This window comes from Scyliorhinus canicula, chromosome 5 (assembly GCF_902713615.1).
Source record: "Scyliorhinus canicula chromosome 5, sScyCan1.1, whole genome shotgun sequence".
NCBI classification, from domain to species: domain Eukaryota; kingdom Metazoa; phylum Chordata; class Chondrichthyes; order Carcharhiniformes; family Scyliorhinidae; genus Scyliorhinus; species Scyliorhinus canicula.
The window spans coordinates 20881753-20900099 of record NC_052150.1 but is presented as its reverse complement, the minus strand read 5'-3'; the positions used below and the strand labels follow the sequence as shown (position 1 = coordinate 20900099).

At 46.5% G+C, this 18347-nt stretch overlaps 1 protein-coding gene across 1 annotated transcript; it reads left to right on the top strand.

Annotated features, from left to right (window-relative positions):
* The first annotated feature begins 597 nt into the window (after positions 1 to 597).
* Positions 598 to 6331, top strand: LOC119965845 (forkhead box protein F2-like). Its single transcript, XM_038796742.1, has 2 exons — positions 598 to 2127; positions 5438 to 6331. The coding sequence occupies exons 1-2, from the start codon at positions 1146 to 1148 to the stop codon at positions 5599 to 5601; spliced, it is 1146 nt and encodes a 381-aa protein (XP_038652670.1). The 5' UTR covers positions 598 to 1145; the 3' UTR covers positions 5602 to 6331.
* Positions 6332 to 18347: the final 12016 nt, after the last annotated feature.

The window sequence follows — 18347 nt, the reverse complement described above, 5'->3', positions numbered from 1 at the left end:
ACCGGGATTCATCTTTAATGTGAGCAGGTAGCCTGTTGTAGGCAAACCTGGGGCCGTTAACAGGGAGACTGGTGCAAGCTTGTGGCGGACGGAGGAATAATGTGACCAAATGAAATGATAGGGAATGAGTGGGGAATGGGCTGGATATATCCCCACTCTGCCAACGATCCCAGTGCAGGTTCATAACGAAAAATGCTGCAAGGAAAATCATTTGTTAATGTGCAAACCTTCAAACAATTTTCTGGCTAAATGTTGATAGCCAGGATATGTAGCCAATAAAAAAAATGAATGTTACCCCTCTCTCTCTCGCTAACATGTGATTGGAATGTTTAAATGAAATTGATTAATGAACTAATTGCGAGGGTCGAATGGTTGGTGGCGAGAATCTGCACATTTATAACCAAAAAAAAATATTGATGTGCATCTTCGCTCCGAGGTAGATGCGGTGTGTGTCCAAAGGAAAAGGGAGGGGGGCTGTCTAAATTCAGGTTTCATCCAGGAGGAGGGGGCTCGGGAGGGAGCTTGACTCAGTGATAGGTGGCCACGTTTTCCTTTGGCTTCATCAGCCATTGCTGGAAGCTGGGGAGAGAGAGAGAGAGAGAGGGAGGGAGAAATAGTACAGAGCGACCTCTGCGCGCTTCCTCTTCATAAAGGGCTGGCCACCAGGTGGAGGAAGAAGCAACGATTCCCGGGGCCACTGAGCGTCTGCCAGGAGTCAGAGGGAACTTTTTTTGTTGTTGTTGGATTTCCTACATGGGAACATAAGCGAGCGGCAGCAGATGCAGCGCTGCCCAGGTCTGGGGGAAGGCCCGTGTGGGATATGCACGCATATCTGGCAGTCCAGGCGAATGTGACATTGAATCGCCCATCGATCTGCAGGCGGCCCAGCGTGAGGAGCCAGGCTCGGAGAGATGAATCTGCTGTCAGAGAGCCATTGAATAGGACTCTTGTGTTTTGACTCATTTCCAGTGCAGTGAATGTCCTGCGGTCCAGTGAAGCTAAATAGGGCGTAGCGTCGACAGGGATCATTATTACAGAGCGAGAGAGAGAGGGGAGGGGGTCTTTTTTCCCCCTCTGCTTAGCCCCTATCCTCCCGGCCCCCTTTTTCTCTTCGGATTTCAGACAATCTTTGGCTTGAAAGAGAGATGGCCGCTGAGAGTCCGCAGCAGCTTCTGGAGCCTCCAGGGTCTATCAGATCCAGCCCTGTGCCGGGGGTGTTAAAATCGGCCCTGATCACTCAGCACCCCCCGGCTATGGAGACCTCCACCTTAGCCAAAGTCAAGAAGACCACCGGCGGCTTGCGGCGGCCCGAGAAGCCGCCTTACTCTTACATCGCCCTTATCGTGATGGCCATACAGAGCTCCCCCGCCAAGCGGCTGACCCTGAGTGAGATCTACCAGTTCCTGCAAAGCCGCTTCCCCTTCTTCCGGGGCTCTTACCAGGGCTGGAAGAACTCGGTGCGCCACAACCTCTCCCTGAACGAGTGCTTCATCAAGTTGCCGAAGGGGTTGGGCAGACCCGGGAAGGGACATTACTGGACTATAGACCCGGCCAGCGAGTTCATGTTTGAGGAGGGCTCCTTTCGCCGCAGACCCAGAGGCTTCCGTAGGAAATGCCAGACGCTCAAACCCATGTACAGGATGATGAATGGCCTCGGGTTTGGACCCTCGATCATCCCGCAACCCTTCGACTTCCAGGGCCCCACCGCTTCGCTGTCTTGCCACGCCAGCGGCTACAATCTGGAGAACAGCCTGAGCATGATGAGTAACTCTATATCAGGGAGCTACGATGGACTCAGTAGCGGCCACCACGTCCCCCACATGTCCCCCAACCCTGGCTCCACCTATATGGCCAGCTGCCCCGTGTCCTCAGGCGGGGAGTATGGCCCCGACAGCAGCAGCAGCCCAGTGCCGTCCTCCCCTGTCGTTGGCAGTGCCCTGGAGTGCCATTCGCCGTATTCAGCTTCGGCCGCCCCCTGGTCAACCTCCGCAGGATCTCCCTACATGAAGCAGCAGAGCCTGGGCCACATTAACTCGGTTCCTCCCAGCCTCCACTCCAGCATGTCCTCCTACTCGCTGGAGCAGACCTACCTGCACCAAAATACAAGGGACCCGGCAGAGATTACAGGTAGAGTGCTCACTGTCTTTGGAAGTAGAGCAGGCTATTGTTTCGCTTGGCGTAGTCAACCTATCATAGAATCAATGACAGACACCAGAGACCTCGACCCCCCGCAGTCTTATTTTTTTAAATAGTTATGTAATGTTGAATTTCTGAAACAGAATAAAATATAGAGAGTGCGTCTGGGAAATGGCACCGAGAAATAGAGGGGAGGGGGCAAGTGAAAATAATTTTGGGACTGTTGGGTTAGCTTTACAATAACAGCAATAGTGCCGCCGGAGAACTGAACCGCTGGCATTAATCTCTCCATTTAGTCGATCAGAAATCGATCGGCGTTATGTTTCTGAAGAGCATGCGGGTCCAAGTGCAATCGCCAATTAATAAAAGAGGTTCCACTTTGAACGAGGAGAGGGCCAGAGGAAATAGGGCAGCGTGAGTTGAGATGCATCGCAATCGTGTCAATGACTGATGGTGAAGCATTTAGCTGACTAGCGTTAACCAGGCCATATGTAAGCGAGACTATCAATAATGGAGTTGGGGACAACAGCAATAAATGTTGCCCTTTGCAGCCGAGAATAGGTCAAAGCAGTGGCTCAATCCTCACATTTTTGTCTATTGAAAATGACTGATTTTGCAAAACCTTGCTGCAATTTACCCTTTTAAAATAGATATTTGAGTGTCGTATTGCAAATGTAGCATTGGACAGCGAAAGTCGTGTGGCTTTTAGAAAATGCACATCTTAATTGACGTTTTAAAAATGATCTATGTCGATAGAATTATTGCCTGCCCAGAACAGGTTATAAACACTGGTGTGTCTGAAGAAAGTTTACAGCTGTTGCCTTTATCTTTACTTTTTCGTGGTGGATGAAATCGTGATTTAAACGTCAAATAAATTCCTTTATCAAAGGTCATTTTTGCCCCTTTAAAAACATTATTTGTAATTTTTAAACGTCCGAATAGCTAGAGAGAGAGAGAAAAAACAAGGTCTACAAGATGTATAGGAAGCGTGGAGACTTGAGGCAGAACTTTCCAAACAGTCACTGAAAATGTGGGTCGGGGAGGTTAACTAAACAAAGACAGTGGCGGCTGGACCACACGGAAGAGGAGTTTAGCTTGACTTAACCCAGATGAGAGCTGATTCTGTTAAACGTTCTGGGAACCGATGGTCGGCAACTGCCAACAAAAAGGCGCCTGTGTCTCTCTGCCCCATGCATTCGCGGGCCGGAGCCAAAAGTTACACTTTTAAAAAATATGTGTATGTACATTTGATTTTAAACTGGCAACATTTTGGACAATTACAATAATAGGTGGCCAGAGCGGGGTGGCGGTGAAACAGCAGCCATGGCCTATAAAAAAAACACAACTGACAACTTGTAACCCCGAGTTCTGTGTGTGTTGTATGTGTGTGTTGTGTATGTATGTGTTATCTGTGTATGTGTGTGTTGTATATGTATGTGTTATCTGTGTATGTGTGCGTTGTGTATGTATGTGTTATCTGTGCACGTGTGTGTTGTGTATATCTGTGTTATCTGTGTATGTGTGTGTTGTGTATGTATGTTATCTGTGTATGTGTGTGTTGTGTATGTATGTGTTATCTGTGTATTTGTGTTGTGTATGTATGTGTTATCTGTGTATGTGTCTGTTGTGTATGTATGTGTTATCTGTGTACGTGTGTGTTGTGTATGTAAGTTGCGTGTGCTGTATATGTATGTGTGTGCGCATTGTCATGTATGTGTTGTGCTATATGTGCATGTGTATGGATGTGTGATTTGTGTTATATGTGAATGTGTGTTGTATTTATGTGTTGTGTATGTCTGTGCGTATACGTGGGTTGTGCATTTATGTCGTGTGCGTGGTGTGTGTTGTGTTATTTGTGCGTGTGTTTTGAGTTTTCTGTGTCGTGTGTGTGTGTTTTGTGTGTGTTGTGTGTGTTTGTGAGTGTCGTGTGTGCATGTGTGTTTTGTGTGTGTGTACGTGTGTGTGGGTATACGTGTGTTGTGTGTATGTTGTGGAGGGGGAGACGTGTTAGTGCAAGTTACCGAGTGCACCGATTCTATTTTTCCTTTAGTTCATTGTTACTGGCGGATATTCTCTGCTAAACCGCGTCAAATAAATTCCCCATTTTAGTCAATTTCTTTTTAAGTGACGGTCGCCAAAATATTAGAACTCATGTGGAAAACCTTGTCAAATGCAGATTATCAAGACTCTGCAAACTGGTTCAGTCCGTGATACATTAAAGCACCGTCCATAGACCATTAATCAATTACTATTTTAAAATGTCATGGAAGCTGGGTATCATCTTGAAGCCGAATATCTGGGCCAACCAGCAAATAGCTGGATTTCCGCCCCAGCGCCAGTTGATTATATACCTGGTAACTGAGAAAATATACAAATCGCGCGAATGAAAAACATGGTTGTTTGAAATGAGGTGCACCATTTCATAACTAGTTTGAGAGAAAAGTTGAAAGTGGTTCCATAAGGCGATCAGCGTAGGGCAATGCTTTCAGGTAGAATTGGAGATTGGGTTATCGGCAGACGGGGCTGTCCAGGATTTAATATCAGCTCTCCCTGTGTTTCTAATCAGCATTCAGTAGGGAGACGGCAGCTGCACATGGAAAAGGGGGTTAACTCCAATCTGGTTGTCAACTAAACATAAACTACATATTCATCAAAACTCCCCCTGTATCTGGTACTCGAAACTATTTTCTTTTCTTAATTGGGAATGGTGGGATTAGACCAAAAGTGCAAATCGAGCTAAATGCATCCCCATCAATAAAACTTGAAGCTATTTCCCCCAGCTAGACCCTGTGGGCTGAAATGATTGGCCTCGGTGATGGCAATGGAGGTGAGTGGCTGGCCATTCGAACAACTGGAAGCTCAAATCGGAAGTTTGGTATTCTGCCCTTGAAGCACAGAGGTTTCCAAACAAATGGGCGAGGGCGAGAATTATTTTTTTTCCCCAAAAAGAATCCTTGAAGCGGGCTTGCTCTCAACATGTGCATTCTGAACAGTGAGGCCGAGATCCACAAAGACACATGTGGAGTTAACATCTGGTAAAGCAGAGAGAATCCCTCAAACATGCGACTGTATCCCACAACATATGTCCTTGTTTTCTCAAACCCTGATGTTCAGCCTTCCCCGAACAGGCACTCACTACCACAAACAACTGATGTAGATAAGGGTGTGATCGAGGCGGAATAAGAGCTAATATGTATTAACCTCTTCATTTCCCCAACGTGTAAGCTGATAATGATTGAAATACAGAGAGCCCTGCATCAAATGGCCAGTCTTCTAATACCCGCTCTTTTGTGCTTTTCAGTGGGCCTCCCTCGCTATCAGACTCACTCCTCGCCTGTTTGCGACAGGAAGGATTTTGTGCTCAATTTCAACGGGATTTCATCTTTCCACCCTTCGGCCAGTGGATCATACTATCACCACCACCACCAGAGTGTGTGTCAGGACATCAAGCCGTGTGTTATGTGAATAAGCTGCAGACTCTCTAACATCGGCACTCCTCTTACGTGCATATCCGTAATGTTGTTCTAGTTGTTGGTTATTCAGATTCCTATTAAACCCAAGGCAGGACTCGGCACTTGTTAGTTGGAAGTTTCGCCCCCAGGCAGGTTCTTCGAAAGAGAGAGAGAGAGAGGAGAGGGGGGGGGGGGCGGGGGGGGGAGGAAGAGAAAAATAGAGCCGTCGAAGACATCCTACTATCTCCAGACCTGCGACGCGGCTGCGGATTTAAGGACGAACTGACTCCTTAGCTTGAGTTTGCATCAGTGGACACAAGGGATGGTTCTAACTCTAAGGCAAACTGTCCGGTTGAATCTGCCTGTTAGTTGAGAAGAAAGAGGTGGTGCGTATGTCAGGAGTCTAATTATTTTAACAACATTCAGTTCCTATATCAGTATTAAAGAGCAGGATGTTTAGTGAGGAACATTAGCGTACTGTATTTATGTATAAATGTTGAAACCAAACGGCCACACTTGATACCATGACAGTATTACACATACTGATTCGACTTTCTGTTGTTGCCTGGGCTACATGGATTTTTAGCATTAACTATATAATAAGGCACATATATTCACGCACAGTATGCTTTTATAAATGAATACATTTGAATATAATTGCACTTGAAAAATGTATACTTTATGATTCTTTGTCAAAATATTTTGTTGCAAAAACTAAGTTCAATAAAAAAATGTAACGCGGACGACTGCTTATTTTACTTTTATTATCGACGAATGTAGGTTGTTCAAATCTCACATTGAGATAAGGCGATGCCTCACTCATAATGGGATTTTTAATGTTCTTCATTCTCATGCCTGCGTTTTGTAAAGGCCAAATGCAAAATATACAAGATCCGTAACGGGTTCATTTAAGTAAAATTGACTGCAACATTAATCATTCTACTCCAGATAAAGCGGATTGAAGTATAGGCCAGGGCCGCTGACAGATTTTAGGGGATATTTTGTGCCGGGCGGAAGTGTCCGCTCACTGTCAGACTGTGTTAAGGTCACCGTTGAGTTTTGTTTTTTAAGTGCCCAGTGTCAAATTACTGAAATTGTGCTTCCAAAGCTGGGGCGCAGAGCTTGGCCATTTGAAGGTACCTGGTTATACTTTAGGCTTAAAGATGATCGTTTTGCCATTGTTGCCACCTAGAAATTATCCCAACGAGAAGCAATTGGCAATAGCAGCTCAGTTTAGACTGAATTACAACGGTTAAATGAGGCAGGCTTAGTCCCTGCAGTTAATGCGTGTGACTGATATTCAACTAAATTGCGAAAAGGCAATGTGAATTGAATCTGCTCCATTGTTAATTCTAGTTAGTCCGGGTTAAAATCCCACTTATTTCGTTTCATGAACTCAACAATGCCATAGACCTCGAGAAGGACGGTGCTGATAGTGTTAGAACATGGGAAAGGGTCAGGGAGGAAGGAGAGTCCAAGGAACCTTTAACCAAGGCACATTGTACTGGGGTGTGGAGGGGAGGGGGGGGGGGGTTCTCAGGGAGGGGAGATCCCACCCCATCGCCTTGATGTGTGCCGCCGACAACCCCATTTAGTCCAGTCGTTCCAAGGAGCGGAAAGCGGGGAGCCCCCGCCCTATTCAGGCAGTCCAGCTGGCTATTGAACACACTTCGTTCGTCAAGAAATGGAATCCAGCGCCAAGAAATTGTGCCTTTCAAAATCTCATGGAAGGAGGTGAAATGGCTTCAAATGCCTTTTCGCAGTTTAGGCCGATAGGGACTGTGGTGAAATATCTACCCCATACTTAGTGTTAACAGTTAAACATTTACAGTCAATTAAATCACATTTCTCAAAGATCTGAACTGGAGACCTGCAAATGGCGAATCTCCATTGTAAAGAACTGTGGGAATTGTCATATTTCCTGAGTTCCATACAGATTGGGAATGCGGGTACAGATCAGGTTAGAATCTTTATGTTTTTCCTGGATTCTGCCAATACTCCCCACGGCCTACCATGGTGAGAGTTTATCTGGGGGACTTTTATCCGAATCCTCTTGCAGGAGCATTTTTCACGCAAAGCGTCCAAACTATTAAAGACGTTCTGCATTTTTAACCAATGCATGGCGGATTTGAATTTGCAGTTTTGATATCCATCTTCTTAACTTCTCGAGCCCCATCCCGTGTGAGCAGCAAGGCTGGGGTGCCACACTCGGCAGCGCCCCTTCCCCAAATGGCAACTTGCAAAGGCAAAATGACAACCAGGGGTTTGACTGACCAACTGCATCCTTTTCACTGGCGAGGTGGTCGCTTCTCGCAAGATTTTTCTTTTCTTTTAAATTTTATTTTTGGCGAGCTCCCTCCCCATCCCCGTGGTGTGTGCCGCCTCCAAACCACCCCTTTTAGTCCCAAAGAGCGGAAAGTGGGGAGTCCCCGACCCCGACCCATTCAGACAGCCCAGCTGGCCCGTGAACACCGTGTGCATGCTTGAGTCGCTGGGAAAAATGGACATGTGTCGCCCCATGTGAGCAGTTTTATTTTGATGGTGTGGGGGTGCAGGGACAGCGCTGGACCAGTTGTCCAAACACACACACTCACACATACAGCAGGCAAATGGCTGGCGCTGTTGCATGTGCACAGAGCGCCCTCACTCAGTCTCTTTGCCCATTACACCACATGCAACCTGCTCAGAGGCGAAAGAAAATACACTCCTGCCCCATTTCCAAAAGCAGCAAGCTGCGGGAGCACCCCTTCAAATATTGTCATAGTGTTTTTATTGAAAGTTCTCATACAGTTGACAGCTCCTGTCGTTTTCTCCTAAAGGTGTGTCGCCCTTTGTGACATTTCTCCCTTTTTCTAGATAACGCGATCTCTCCATTACTTGCTCTCTTCTGTCACCCCCCCCCCCCCCCATTCCACGCAGCACACAGTCAGTATGATAAGCAGAATGGTATCTCTCTCCCCCCCCCCCCCCCCGCCCACCCCCTTATTGTCAAGGCAATGTGTCGACTGATGTGGTCCATTCGCCGATGTGAAGGCAGACTGTATGAGTTGTGATATCCTGGACAATTTTAAAGCAGCTACTGTAATAAATGCCGGAGTTCAGTCACGCTCGCTACAGGGCAGATTGGAGCGAGTACAGCAATGTCGTCGTTCTGTTATTGGGTCTCAAGTGTGAATGTACTTTGTTAAAATCTGCAATCAGTAGAAGTGACCATGAAACACTACCCGACTATCCCAGAGTCCCAACCAGTTCACTGAATCCCTTACCCGCCCGCCAGGCCGGGCAAGGCTGACTCTGAAATATCTCTGTCCGGGCCGAGCAAACCACTCCATTGTGTTAAGATTGATCTTAGACATTGGGCTAAAATCAAGCGTAGGGTTAATCTTGAGATCGGGTGCAATGCTTGTTCTTGTCAGCTGGGATCCAGTGTGTCTGTCGTGTGTTGGGGGGCATGAAATAGATTCAATCTGAATTTGAATTGGGTTTTTTTGGAGCACAAAAGGAGATGGGGTTAAGGGGTTTATTAATTCTGCACCTCTGCTGACATCTCCGCCGCTGAAACATGAGCAGAAAAGCTTCAGTTGCTAAATCAGACAATTAACATAAGCTGCAGAAAGCACCCAACCCCATCGTAAAAAGTACAAATCATGACCAATGCAATCATTAGATGAATACAGTGAACCGCAGCAATCCAGCCCCGCTCCAGCCCGGGTTTATTTAACAATTGTTCTCTTTTCTTGAAAGTGGTTTATTTATTAATAGTCAGAGAGCGAGTGCATGGTGCGTGATACACATCATGGGGGGGGGGGGGGGGGGGGTGGTGAACAGCCTCTCGGCCCAGTTAGCCTGGTCACTCATGGCATCGAAAATGATACCCCTGCTGATGTGGAAAGTTTAAATTCAGCAGCAACTCCTTCAGGGTGAGCCCCGTCAATTGGACCACCGTCCAGATTGCTGTCTTCCCTCATTTACCCAATTGTTGCAATTGCCTATCCCGAATCGCATGAAGCGAGGTTTGTCTTTCTGACTGAGGTGCTGTTATGTCAACCCATAAATTAATCTGAGTTTAAATCCGCCCCTCGGAACATGTCTGTAAAATCCTGCTGAAAATAGGTGGCACCGTTTTCACTGGGGGTGAAACATTATACCTGCCGGTGTCAGCTGCCAAGTTCGTTCTATTCAGTTGCCTCAACCCATCCCAATTCTCTTTCTAAAAAACGGCCCGCTTCTCCTGTAATAAGTGACCTTAAAAAAGACCCCCTCTCGCGGGGTGTTTTCAATTTGAAAATGATTGTACCCGCAATATGTTCGTTTAAAATGTGGCACATTAGCAAGTTAGCCGCCAATTCATTAGTTACAGGACAATTCGGTACTCATTCGCCAGAACGAGTTCAAATCGAAATGTGGTCAGTGGCAGTGATTTTAAACTTGCGTTTCCCCCAGGCGTTGATCAGATGCGATGGGGATTGGCGGGCCAGACCGAGCTTTCAGTTCCACCGACCTAATGTTAAACACGTCCTAATGTTAAACACGAACTAATATTAAACACGTCCTATTGTTAAACATGTCCTAATACTAAACACGTCCTAATGTTAAACACGTCCTAATGCTAAACACGTCCTAATGTTAAACACGAACTAATATTAAACACGTCCTAATGTTAAACACGTCCTAATGCTAAACACGAACTAATATTGAACACGACCTAATGTTAAACACGACCTAATGTTAAATGCGACCTAATATTAAATACGACCTAATATTAAATACGACCTAATGTTAAACATGACGACCTAATGTTAAATGCGACCTAATATTAAATACGACCTAATATTAAATACGACCTAATGTTAAACATGACCTAATATTAAACACGACCTAATATTAAATACGACCTAATATTAAATACGACTTAATGTTAAATACGACATAATGTTAAACACGACCTAATATTAAATACGACCTCATGTTAAACACGACCTAATGTTAAATACGACCTAATATTAAATACGACTTAATGTTAAATACGACATAATGTTAAACACGACCTAATATTAAATACGACCTCATGTTAAACACGACCTAATATTAGATACGACCTAATGTTAAACATGACCTAATATTAAATACGACCTAATATTAAACACGATCTAATATTAAACACTACCTAATATTAAATACGACATAATATTAAACACGACTTAATGTTAAAGACACTGAATGTTAACAGTGGCTTGATGCTGTTTGAGGGGTTGATCACTGGGATCACTGGTGTCCGCATCTAGGCTGATGTCAGTGCTGGTTAATTCTCTCTCGGCCTTTCGGCTTGCTCTTGTCCCATTGCAAATGGATTTGACCTGCCTGTATTATTGGCTGTGTTGTCAAGCTATCGCCCAGGAAGTGGGCAATCGCGGACCTTTCATCGAGGAGCCAGGATCCACCCATTGATTTCTACATATCTCACCCAGTGTCACAACATTAGCCGTTAGTAATCCCTGCACGGTTATTGCACGGAAACATCCAGGTAGAGAGATATGTGGGTGTTCATTTGCAGCCTTTGTGTGGCGCTGGGAGTTTACATTGAATTCCTTCAGTTACTTCCTTCAGTGTTAATTTAGCCCCCCCCCCCCCCCCCCCACACCCCCACACCACTGATGTCTCTCCCGCGACAATAAGAATTTCAAATCTCCCCCCCCCCCCCCCACATTTATATTAAACCCGTCACCGGTTTAACTGAAGGAAGGAGCGGATTGAGGGGCAATCATCGCAAACAGGCATTCGGCCCTATCTGTAACCCCGGCCCCCTTCTCGTTGCTTTTCTCTGGAGTTCGCAGTCATTGCAGCCCTTATCCCCCCGCGAGGCCAGAATTAGGCCAACTCGATCATTACTCATAAAGGCCCCTAAATAGAAAGTGGAGGATATTGTCTGCAGTGTGTGTCTGACATCCCCCCCCCCCCCCCCCCCATACACTGACTGTCACCCTGCCTGTGTGCAGACGCAAACAACGACGGCACTAACCCAATGAGAGGAGCCCAGGGCATAAAATGGGGATTATAATTTACAAAAGGTTTCAAACTCTTTCCGAAAACAGCAGCATTATTATGATGGTGTATGCACGCGTGTAATTTATAGTGTCATTACAGATGCTCATGCAAAGGAATTCGCCCTATATTGGACAGATGAAATGTTCCATACGCCGAAGGGATAATTGTTTTTACGTCAAGCGGTAGAAAAGTAATGCAACATTTGAAATACAGTTGTTGAGGGGGGGGATGCCACCCACATCGCGGCCTGGCGCACACAAGTTGCCTTTTATTAACCAGTGACTGTTCAGGTTTGTGGGAAGGACAACAGCGCCGCTCTGTGGCCTTCCGCCGGGTTTGACCTCTGCAAACTCGAAGCATCATGTGTAAATGCCGGCGTTGGACTGGGGTGGGCACAGTAAGAAGTCTTCCAACACCAGGTTAGAGTCCAACCGGTTTGTTTGGAATCACTAGCTTTCGGAGCACAGCTCCTTCATCAGGTGAGTGAAAAGGTGGGTTCCATAAACACATATATGGACAAAGTTATCTTGCATCATTGACTTTGTACCTGGTGTAAGACTTCTTACAGTGACACTTCTAAATATTATTATTGTTATACTCGGGGCACCAGCACCTAATAACTCATAAATTGACACTGATCAAGTATACCATCTATTATCTGGCAAGGTAAGGAAAGGAGAACAGGGAATCACATTTCTAATGTACATCCCCTTTCTTATTCAACACTGAAGCTGGCAAACTGGAAAATAATGGCTGCTGGATCTTTTGGTGGACATTGAAGCTGAACAGACCGGAGAAGTAGGAGAGTATTTCAGGAGTAGTGATCACATTGCACAAGACTCAAGATCAGGATTGAGATGGACATCAAATGGAGACTTGAGGTAATAGGTTGGAGAGGCACAAATTGAGGAAAGGAGGGTGGAACTAAATAATGCAAACTGAGGAAAAGGTCTTGAAAAGCAAATATCAAAACATAGTAGGTTTTGTTTTTACAGGGTTAGCCAAGGTTGCAGAAAAATGCATCACATTCAAAGCAACAAACAAGCAAACTTGGGGCACCAAGGGTAAATAAAGGAAAATTGAATATAAGGCATTTAAGAAGTCCTTTGGTAGTAATGGAGAGGACAAAGGGAAAATGAAGAACTTGGGAGATATATTAGAATCCCTCATCGGAAGATGAAGAAAAGTTACAACATCAAATTAAAAGGTATATAAAGCGTTCCCTAGATACACAAGTCACAAAAGGAAAATTAAAGTAAGGATATAAGATAAACTCATAGGTAATAGATTCATAGATGTTTATAGGACAGAAGGAGGCCATTCAGCCCATTGTGTTCATGCTGGTCAACAAAGATATGACTATGTAATTCCATTACCAGCACTTGGCCCATAGCCTTGGAGGTTGAGGCAGTGCAAGTGAATATCTAAATACTTCTTAAATGTTACGAGAGTCTGACTCAACCACCTTTTCAGGCATGAGTTCCAAACTCCTACTGCCCTCTAGGTGAAAATATGTTTGCTCAATTCCCCTATTAGCCTTCTATCTCTTACCTTAAGTCTGTGCCCACTGGTTCTTTACCCCTATACTAATGAAAATAAATGACAATCTAGCGAAATTAAAAGATATATTCCCAGGTCCAGATGGTATGCGCCCATGTAGAGATAAGAGATTTAAGGAGGAGGCAACAGCAGGTCTATAAAACAGTGACTAGTGCTAGAGGAGTGCTGGTTATTTAATGTTGCTCCCACTGCTGGATTCCTATGACATAGAAAGAAACCCATCACTGTATATTCAATGTTTTATCCTCACTGCTATTTTCTTTTAAACTGGTCCTTCCCTGCTCAACAAAGAAAATTAAGATGGCTGCTACAAGTCACCTGATCACAGGGTTGGCCTTCTGTCTGGTAAGCTATTCCCAGCTGTTTCAAGAAAAAAAAATAGATTTTCAGTTTCACACTATATTGAACAAACCCCTTGTAATCTACAAAAGCAGAGGAAGTGCAGATGAACTGGCACACCACCCCTGAACTATCACGAAAGAAACAGATTGAAACCTGTTATACTGGAGGAGATGCTCATAATCAATTAGTCTCCCTTTTAAGGAAGAACAATGGAATCCTGGAAAAAAGCCCAGAAACTAATTTTTCAGGTGCAATTAACCATTAATAGGACATGTCACATTACACAAGCCTCGGACATCTTGAACAGTTTTAACATTGCAGCTTTGGTCCTCACATTTAGTCTGCTGTATAAACATCAACCTGGTGAGTCAAGAAGGAGGCTCCGCCAGGCTCAGCAACAAGTTGCCCATCTAGCCTGGCTCTGCAGGAACATCTCATACCATCACTTAGAGACTGATTCAATCACTGCCTACCTACTCATTTTGTGGGATCAGCACCAACTGAAAAATGAATACTACAAATCCCAGCGGAACTCGAATGCCTTTGTGAAATAATTTCTCATTGGACTCTAACTGGGGACTCTGGAAGTTGAGGACCAGTATTCATTTTTCTATGGTCCTTAAACTGTACAATTCATTTTTAAGACCCTGGACCAGACCCCAATATTTGTTAGGATACTGGACAAGACCCCAAACACATCTTCTAAATTTGTAAAACTTTGAGGAAAGGACACTCCACTCCATGAGTGAATCCACTGACCAATAGGTACATTTTATATTATATATTAAAACAAACTATATTATTAATGCAGGATTAAACACATTAAGATCACAGAAATATCTTACAATTAACAGTTAAACAATTCTTAACAATGCAAGGAAACACTTTAACCGCTAACTGATATGTCCTCTACCTCCATTTAAGCAAAACCCATCACAGGTCAAAAGTCACTTAGAAATAAAGTTAGCAAACATAGGGATACTTGCTGTCCTGTGGATAGAGATTTCTTGGAAAGACTGCTTGGAGAGAGGGAGATAGAAACCTTATAAGACACAAATTGCAAGTCCTGCTGTCTTTGGGAGACTAAAACTAAACTGCATGCTATAGACCTGGCTCCTCCCATGAATTACATCATCTTTATCCCACTCAGGTCACCTGACATCCTTAGCAAAGTCTAAACATAAAGCGCTGGATTCTCCAGCAGCGTGATCCTCCGTTACGCCGGCAGCACACTCATGCCCACGGATTTCAAGACGTCAAGGAGATGCCCAGAATGGGAAACCGCATTGGCCGGCTGGTGAGACGGTGTGGGTGCACCGCATCAGAAAATGGGTGTGGCGGGTCAGAGAATCCTACCCCATGTCTCAATTATCTACTCTCCAGGGAATCTCCAACAATCATACCAAAGTCCATTAGGCTTTATATAGGTAAACAATCACATGATTAGAATGAATGATGTCCTCATTTGTACAACATCGTACTTGCATCTTTTGCGGACACAGTCTGCCTGAATGTTAAACCAGGACTTTAAAAAATATTCCTGCAACAGGTGTATATACATATATACCTCAACCCAGGCTTTTAATAACATTTCTGAAACAGATAAATATAATACAATCTATATACTAATTTATAATAATAATATTTATTGTCACAAGTAGGCTTACATTAACACTACAATAAAGTTACTGTGAAAAGCCCCTAGTCACCACATTGTTGCTTCACAGCTCCAGGGTCCCGGGTTCGATTCCCGGCTTGGGTCACTGTCTGTGCGGAGTCTGCATGTTCTCCCCGTGTCTGTGTGGATTTCTTCCGGGTGCTCCAGTTTCCTCCCGCAAGTCCTGAAAGACATGCTGTTAGGTAATTTGGACATTCTGAATTCTCCCTCTCCTGTACCCGAAGAGGTGGCGGAGTGTGGTGACTAGGGGCTTTTCACAGTAACTTCATTGGATGGGGTGCGAGCAGAGCTATCCCCTGAGGCTCCCCCGCCACCTGGCGCTGCCAGTCCTGGAACCTGCTGGCTTCTCGACCAGGATCTGTATTCCCATGGCCATGGAGCACAGGGAGTGGACCACCTCCCTCTGGGACTTTGCCACATCACGCTGCAACTGTACCACCACCTTCTGGGTCTGTGCCACATCAGTCAGTGACTGCGGTATCTCCCTCTGGGACTGGGCCACTTCCCGCTGCGTCACATCGGCCAGCGCCTGGACAATGCCACCGACGCTCTCAGCCAGCACCCGCTGTGACTGGGCCGCGCTGTGGAGCACCGCTGCAATGTCCAGGTGGTTCCGGCACATGATCTACGGTTGATGACTCGCATCCTTGTTGGTATCATCCTCGTCGCTGCTCGGCACCCCGACTCTGGCTGCAGCTGGGGGTGGGGGACACGAGACAAACCCGTCCCGTCACCAACAGGTCCTGCAAGACGCAAGACAAGGCACAAGACAGGCCGGGGGGAGGAAAAAGGGGGGATGGTCAGTTTGTGGAGGTGGGGTGTGGGTGGTGTAGGGTGAGGGTGGTGTGGGGGTGAGGGTGGTGTGAGGGGGATGGTGACGCACGTGTCACGAGGAGCCGCAACTCGCCGGGGCCTCACTTCCTCGCCCGAGACCGATCTCCACCCCGGCGACTGCCCTTTCCTCTGGGCCCACCAACCACATCCAGGGCCCACTGCTCTGCTGCGCTGAGGGGCCATCAGTTCCCCTCTACTCCCGCTGCCAGCAGTTATGGCCTGTGTGGGGAGTGAAGCTGCCGCATGGTATTTCTACTGTTCCTGGCATACCTCCCAGTGTGGACGAGTAGCTCAATCCCTGTGTCCAAATCTGGCCACCACACGGAACTACGGGCAGGCATCTTCATTTTTGTCATGCTGAGGTGCCCATTGTGGCGGTCAGCCAGGACGGGCCTTGCCTTTTTTGATAAACCACCACACATGTCCCCCAAAGGTGGATATCAACTCCAATGCTGAACTCAGCGATTTCTGTAGTAAAAGCTTTAGTTCGCTGGGAAGGGCGCGATGCTGGCCCCATACAAGATAATATGACAAACCTTGGACAGCAGGGGACCGATCGGTCTGGGCCCTTGCACATATCTGGGCTGGCAAGGTATCTATGAAATGCATGGTAGCGATTACCCCTTCAGCAGCCTTGTTCACAGCGGGAGCCTCCTTCTCTATTCCAGCATTGTTGCGCTCTGCTGTGGCATACATCCTTTAAGCAAATGCGAGTGGGCACTCCTTGCCATCGTTCATCCGATGGGACAATACTGCCCAGACGCCATGCGGCGAGGCGTCACAGGTGACCAACAGAGGCGCTGCGGGATCGAAGTGAGCTACCTCAGTGAACGCTGCCTTCTGCGGCCGACCCCATGCCCACACCTAGCCTTTCTTGAGGAGACTGTGCAGGGGCCAACAATGTCGCCAGGCCTGGAATGAATTTTCCAATGTAATCGACGAGCCTCAGGATCGAGCACAGTTCTGTTGCTCTCTCCAGAATGGAGGCCTGTTGGGTGGCCCGTACCTTATCTTCAACTGGGTGAAGGCCCTGCCGGTCCACACGGTAGCCTAGATAGGCCGCGGGCATGAAACATGCATTTCTCCCTACGCTGGAGTCCGCGAAGCAAGAGTACCTCGTTCAGGTCATTGAAGTGGGCCGAGTCAGATGTTCCGGTGATTAGCACGTCGTCCAGATAAACCGCCATGCACGGTAGGCCGCGCAATGTGTTTTCCACCACACGCTGGAAAATGACGCAGAGTGACGACACTCGGAAAGGCAACCTGGCGTATTCGTACAGCCCCCAATGTGTCTTAACTGATATGATGTGGAGATGCCGGCGTTGGACTGGGGTGAGCACAGTAAGAAGTCTTACAACACCAGGTTAAAGTCCAACAGGTTTGTTTCAAACACGAGCTTTCGGAGCACGGCTCCTTCTTCAGGTGAATGGAAAGGCTTGTTCCAGAAATGTTTATATAGACACAGTCAGAGATGCCCCGGAATGCGAGCACCTGCAGGCAATCAAATCATCAAAGATGCAGAGAGAGAGGTAACTCCAGGTTAAAGAGGTGTGAATTGTCCCAAGCCAGTTCAGTCGGTAGGCCTCTGCAAGTCCAGGCTTGTTGGTGGGGGCCGAATGTAATGCGACATGAATCCCAGATCCCGGTTGAGTCCGCATTCATGCGTGCGGAACTTAGCTATAAGTTTTTGCTCAGCAATTTTGCGTTGTCGCGTCTCCTGAAGGCCTCCTTGTAGAATGCTGACCCGGAGATCAGAGGCTGAATGTCCTTGACTGCTGAAGTGTTCCCCAACTGGAAGGGAACAGTCCTGCCTGTTGATAGTCGCACGATGCCCGTTTATTCGTTGTCGCAGTGTCTGCATGGTCTCGCCAATGTACCACGCTTCGGGACATCCTTTCCTGCAGCGTATGAGGTAGACTACATTGGTCGAGTCGCACGAGTATGCGCCGCGTACCTGGTGGGTGGTGTTTCCACGTGTAATGGTGGTGTCCATGTCGATGATCTGGCATGTCTTGCAGAGATTACCCTGGCAGGGTTTTGTGGTGTTGTGGTTGCTGTTCTGAAGGCTGGGTAATTTGCTGCAAACAATGGTTTGTTTGAGGTTGCGCGGTTGTTTGAAGGCCAGTAGTGGGGGTGTGGGGATGACCTTGGCAAGATGTCCATCCTCGCTGATGATGTGTTGGAGGCTGCGAAGAAGATGTCGTAGTTTCTCCGCCCCAGGAAAGTACTGGACGACGAAGGGTACTCTGTCAGTGGTGTCCCGTGTTTGTCTTCTGAGGAGGTCGGTGCGGTTTTTTGCT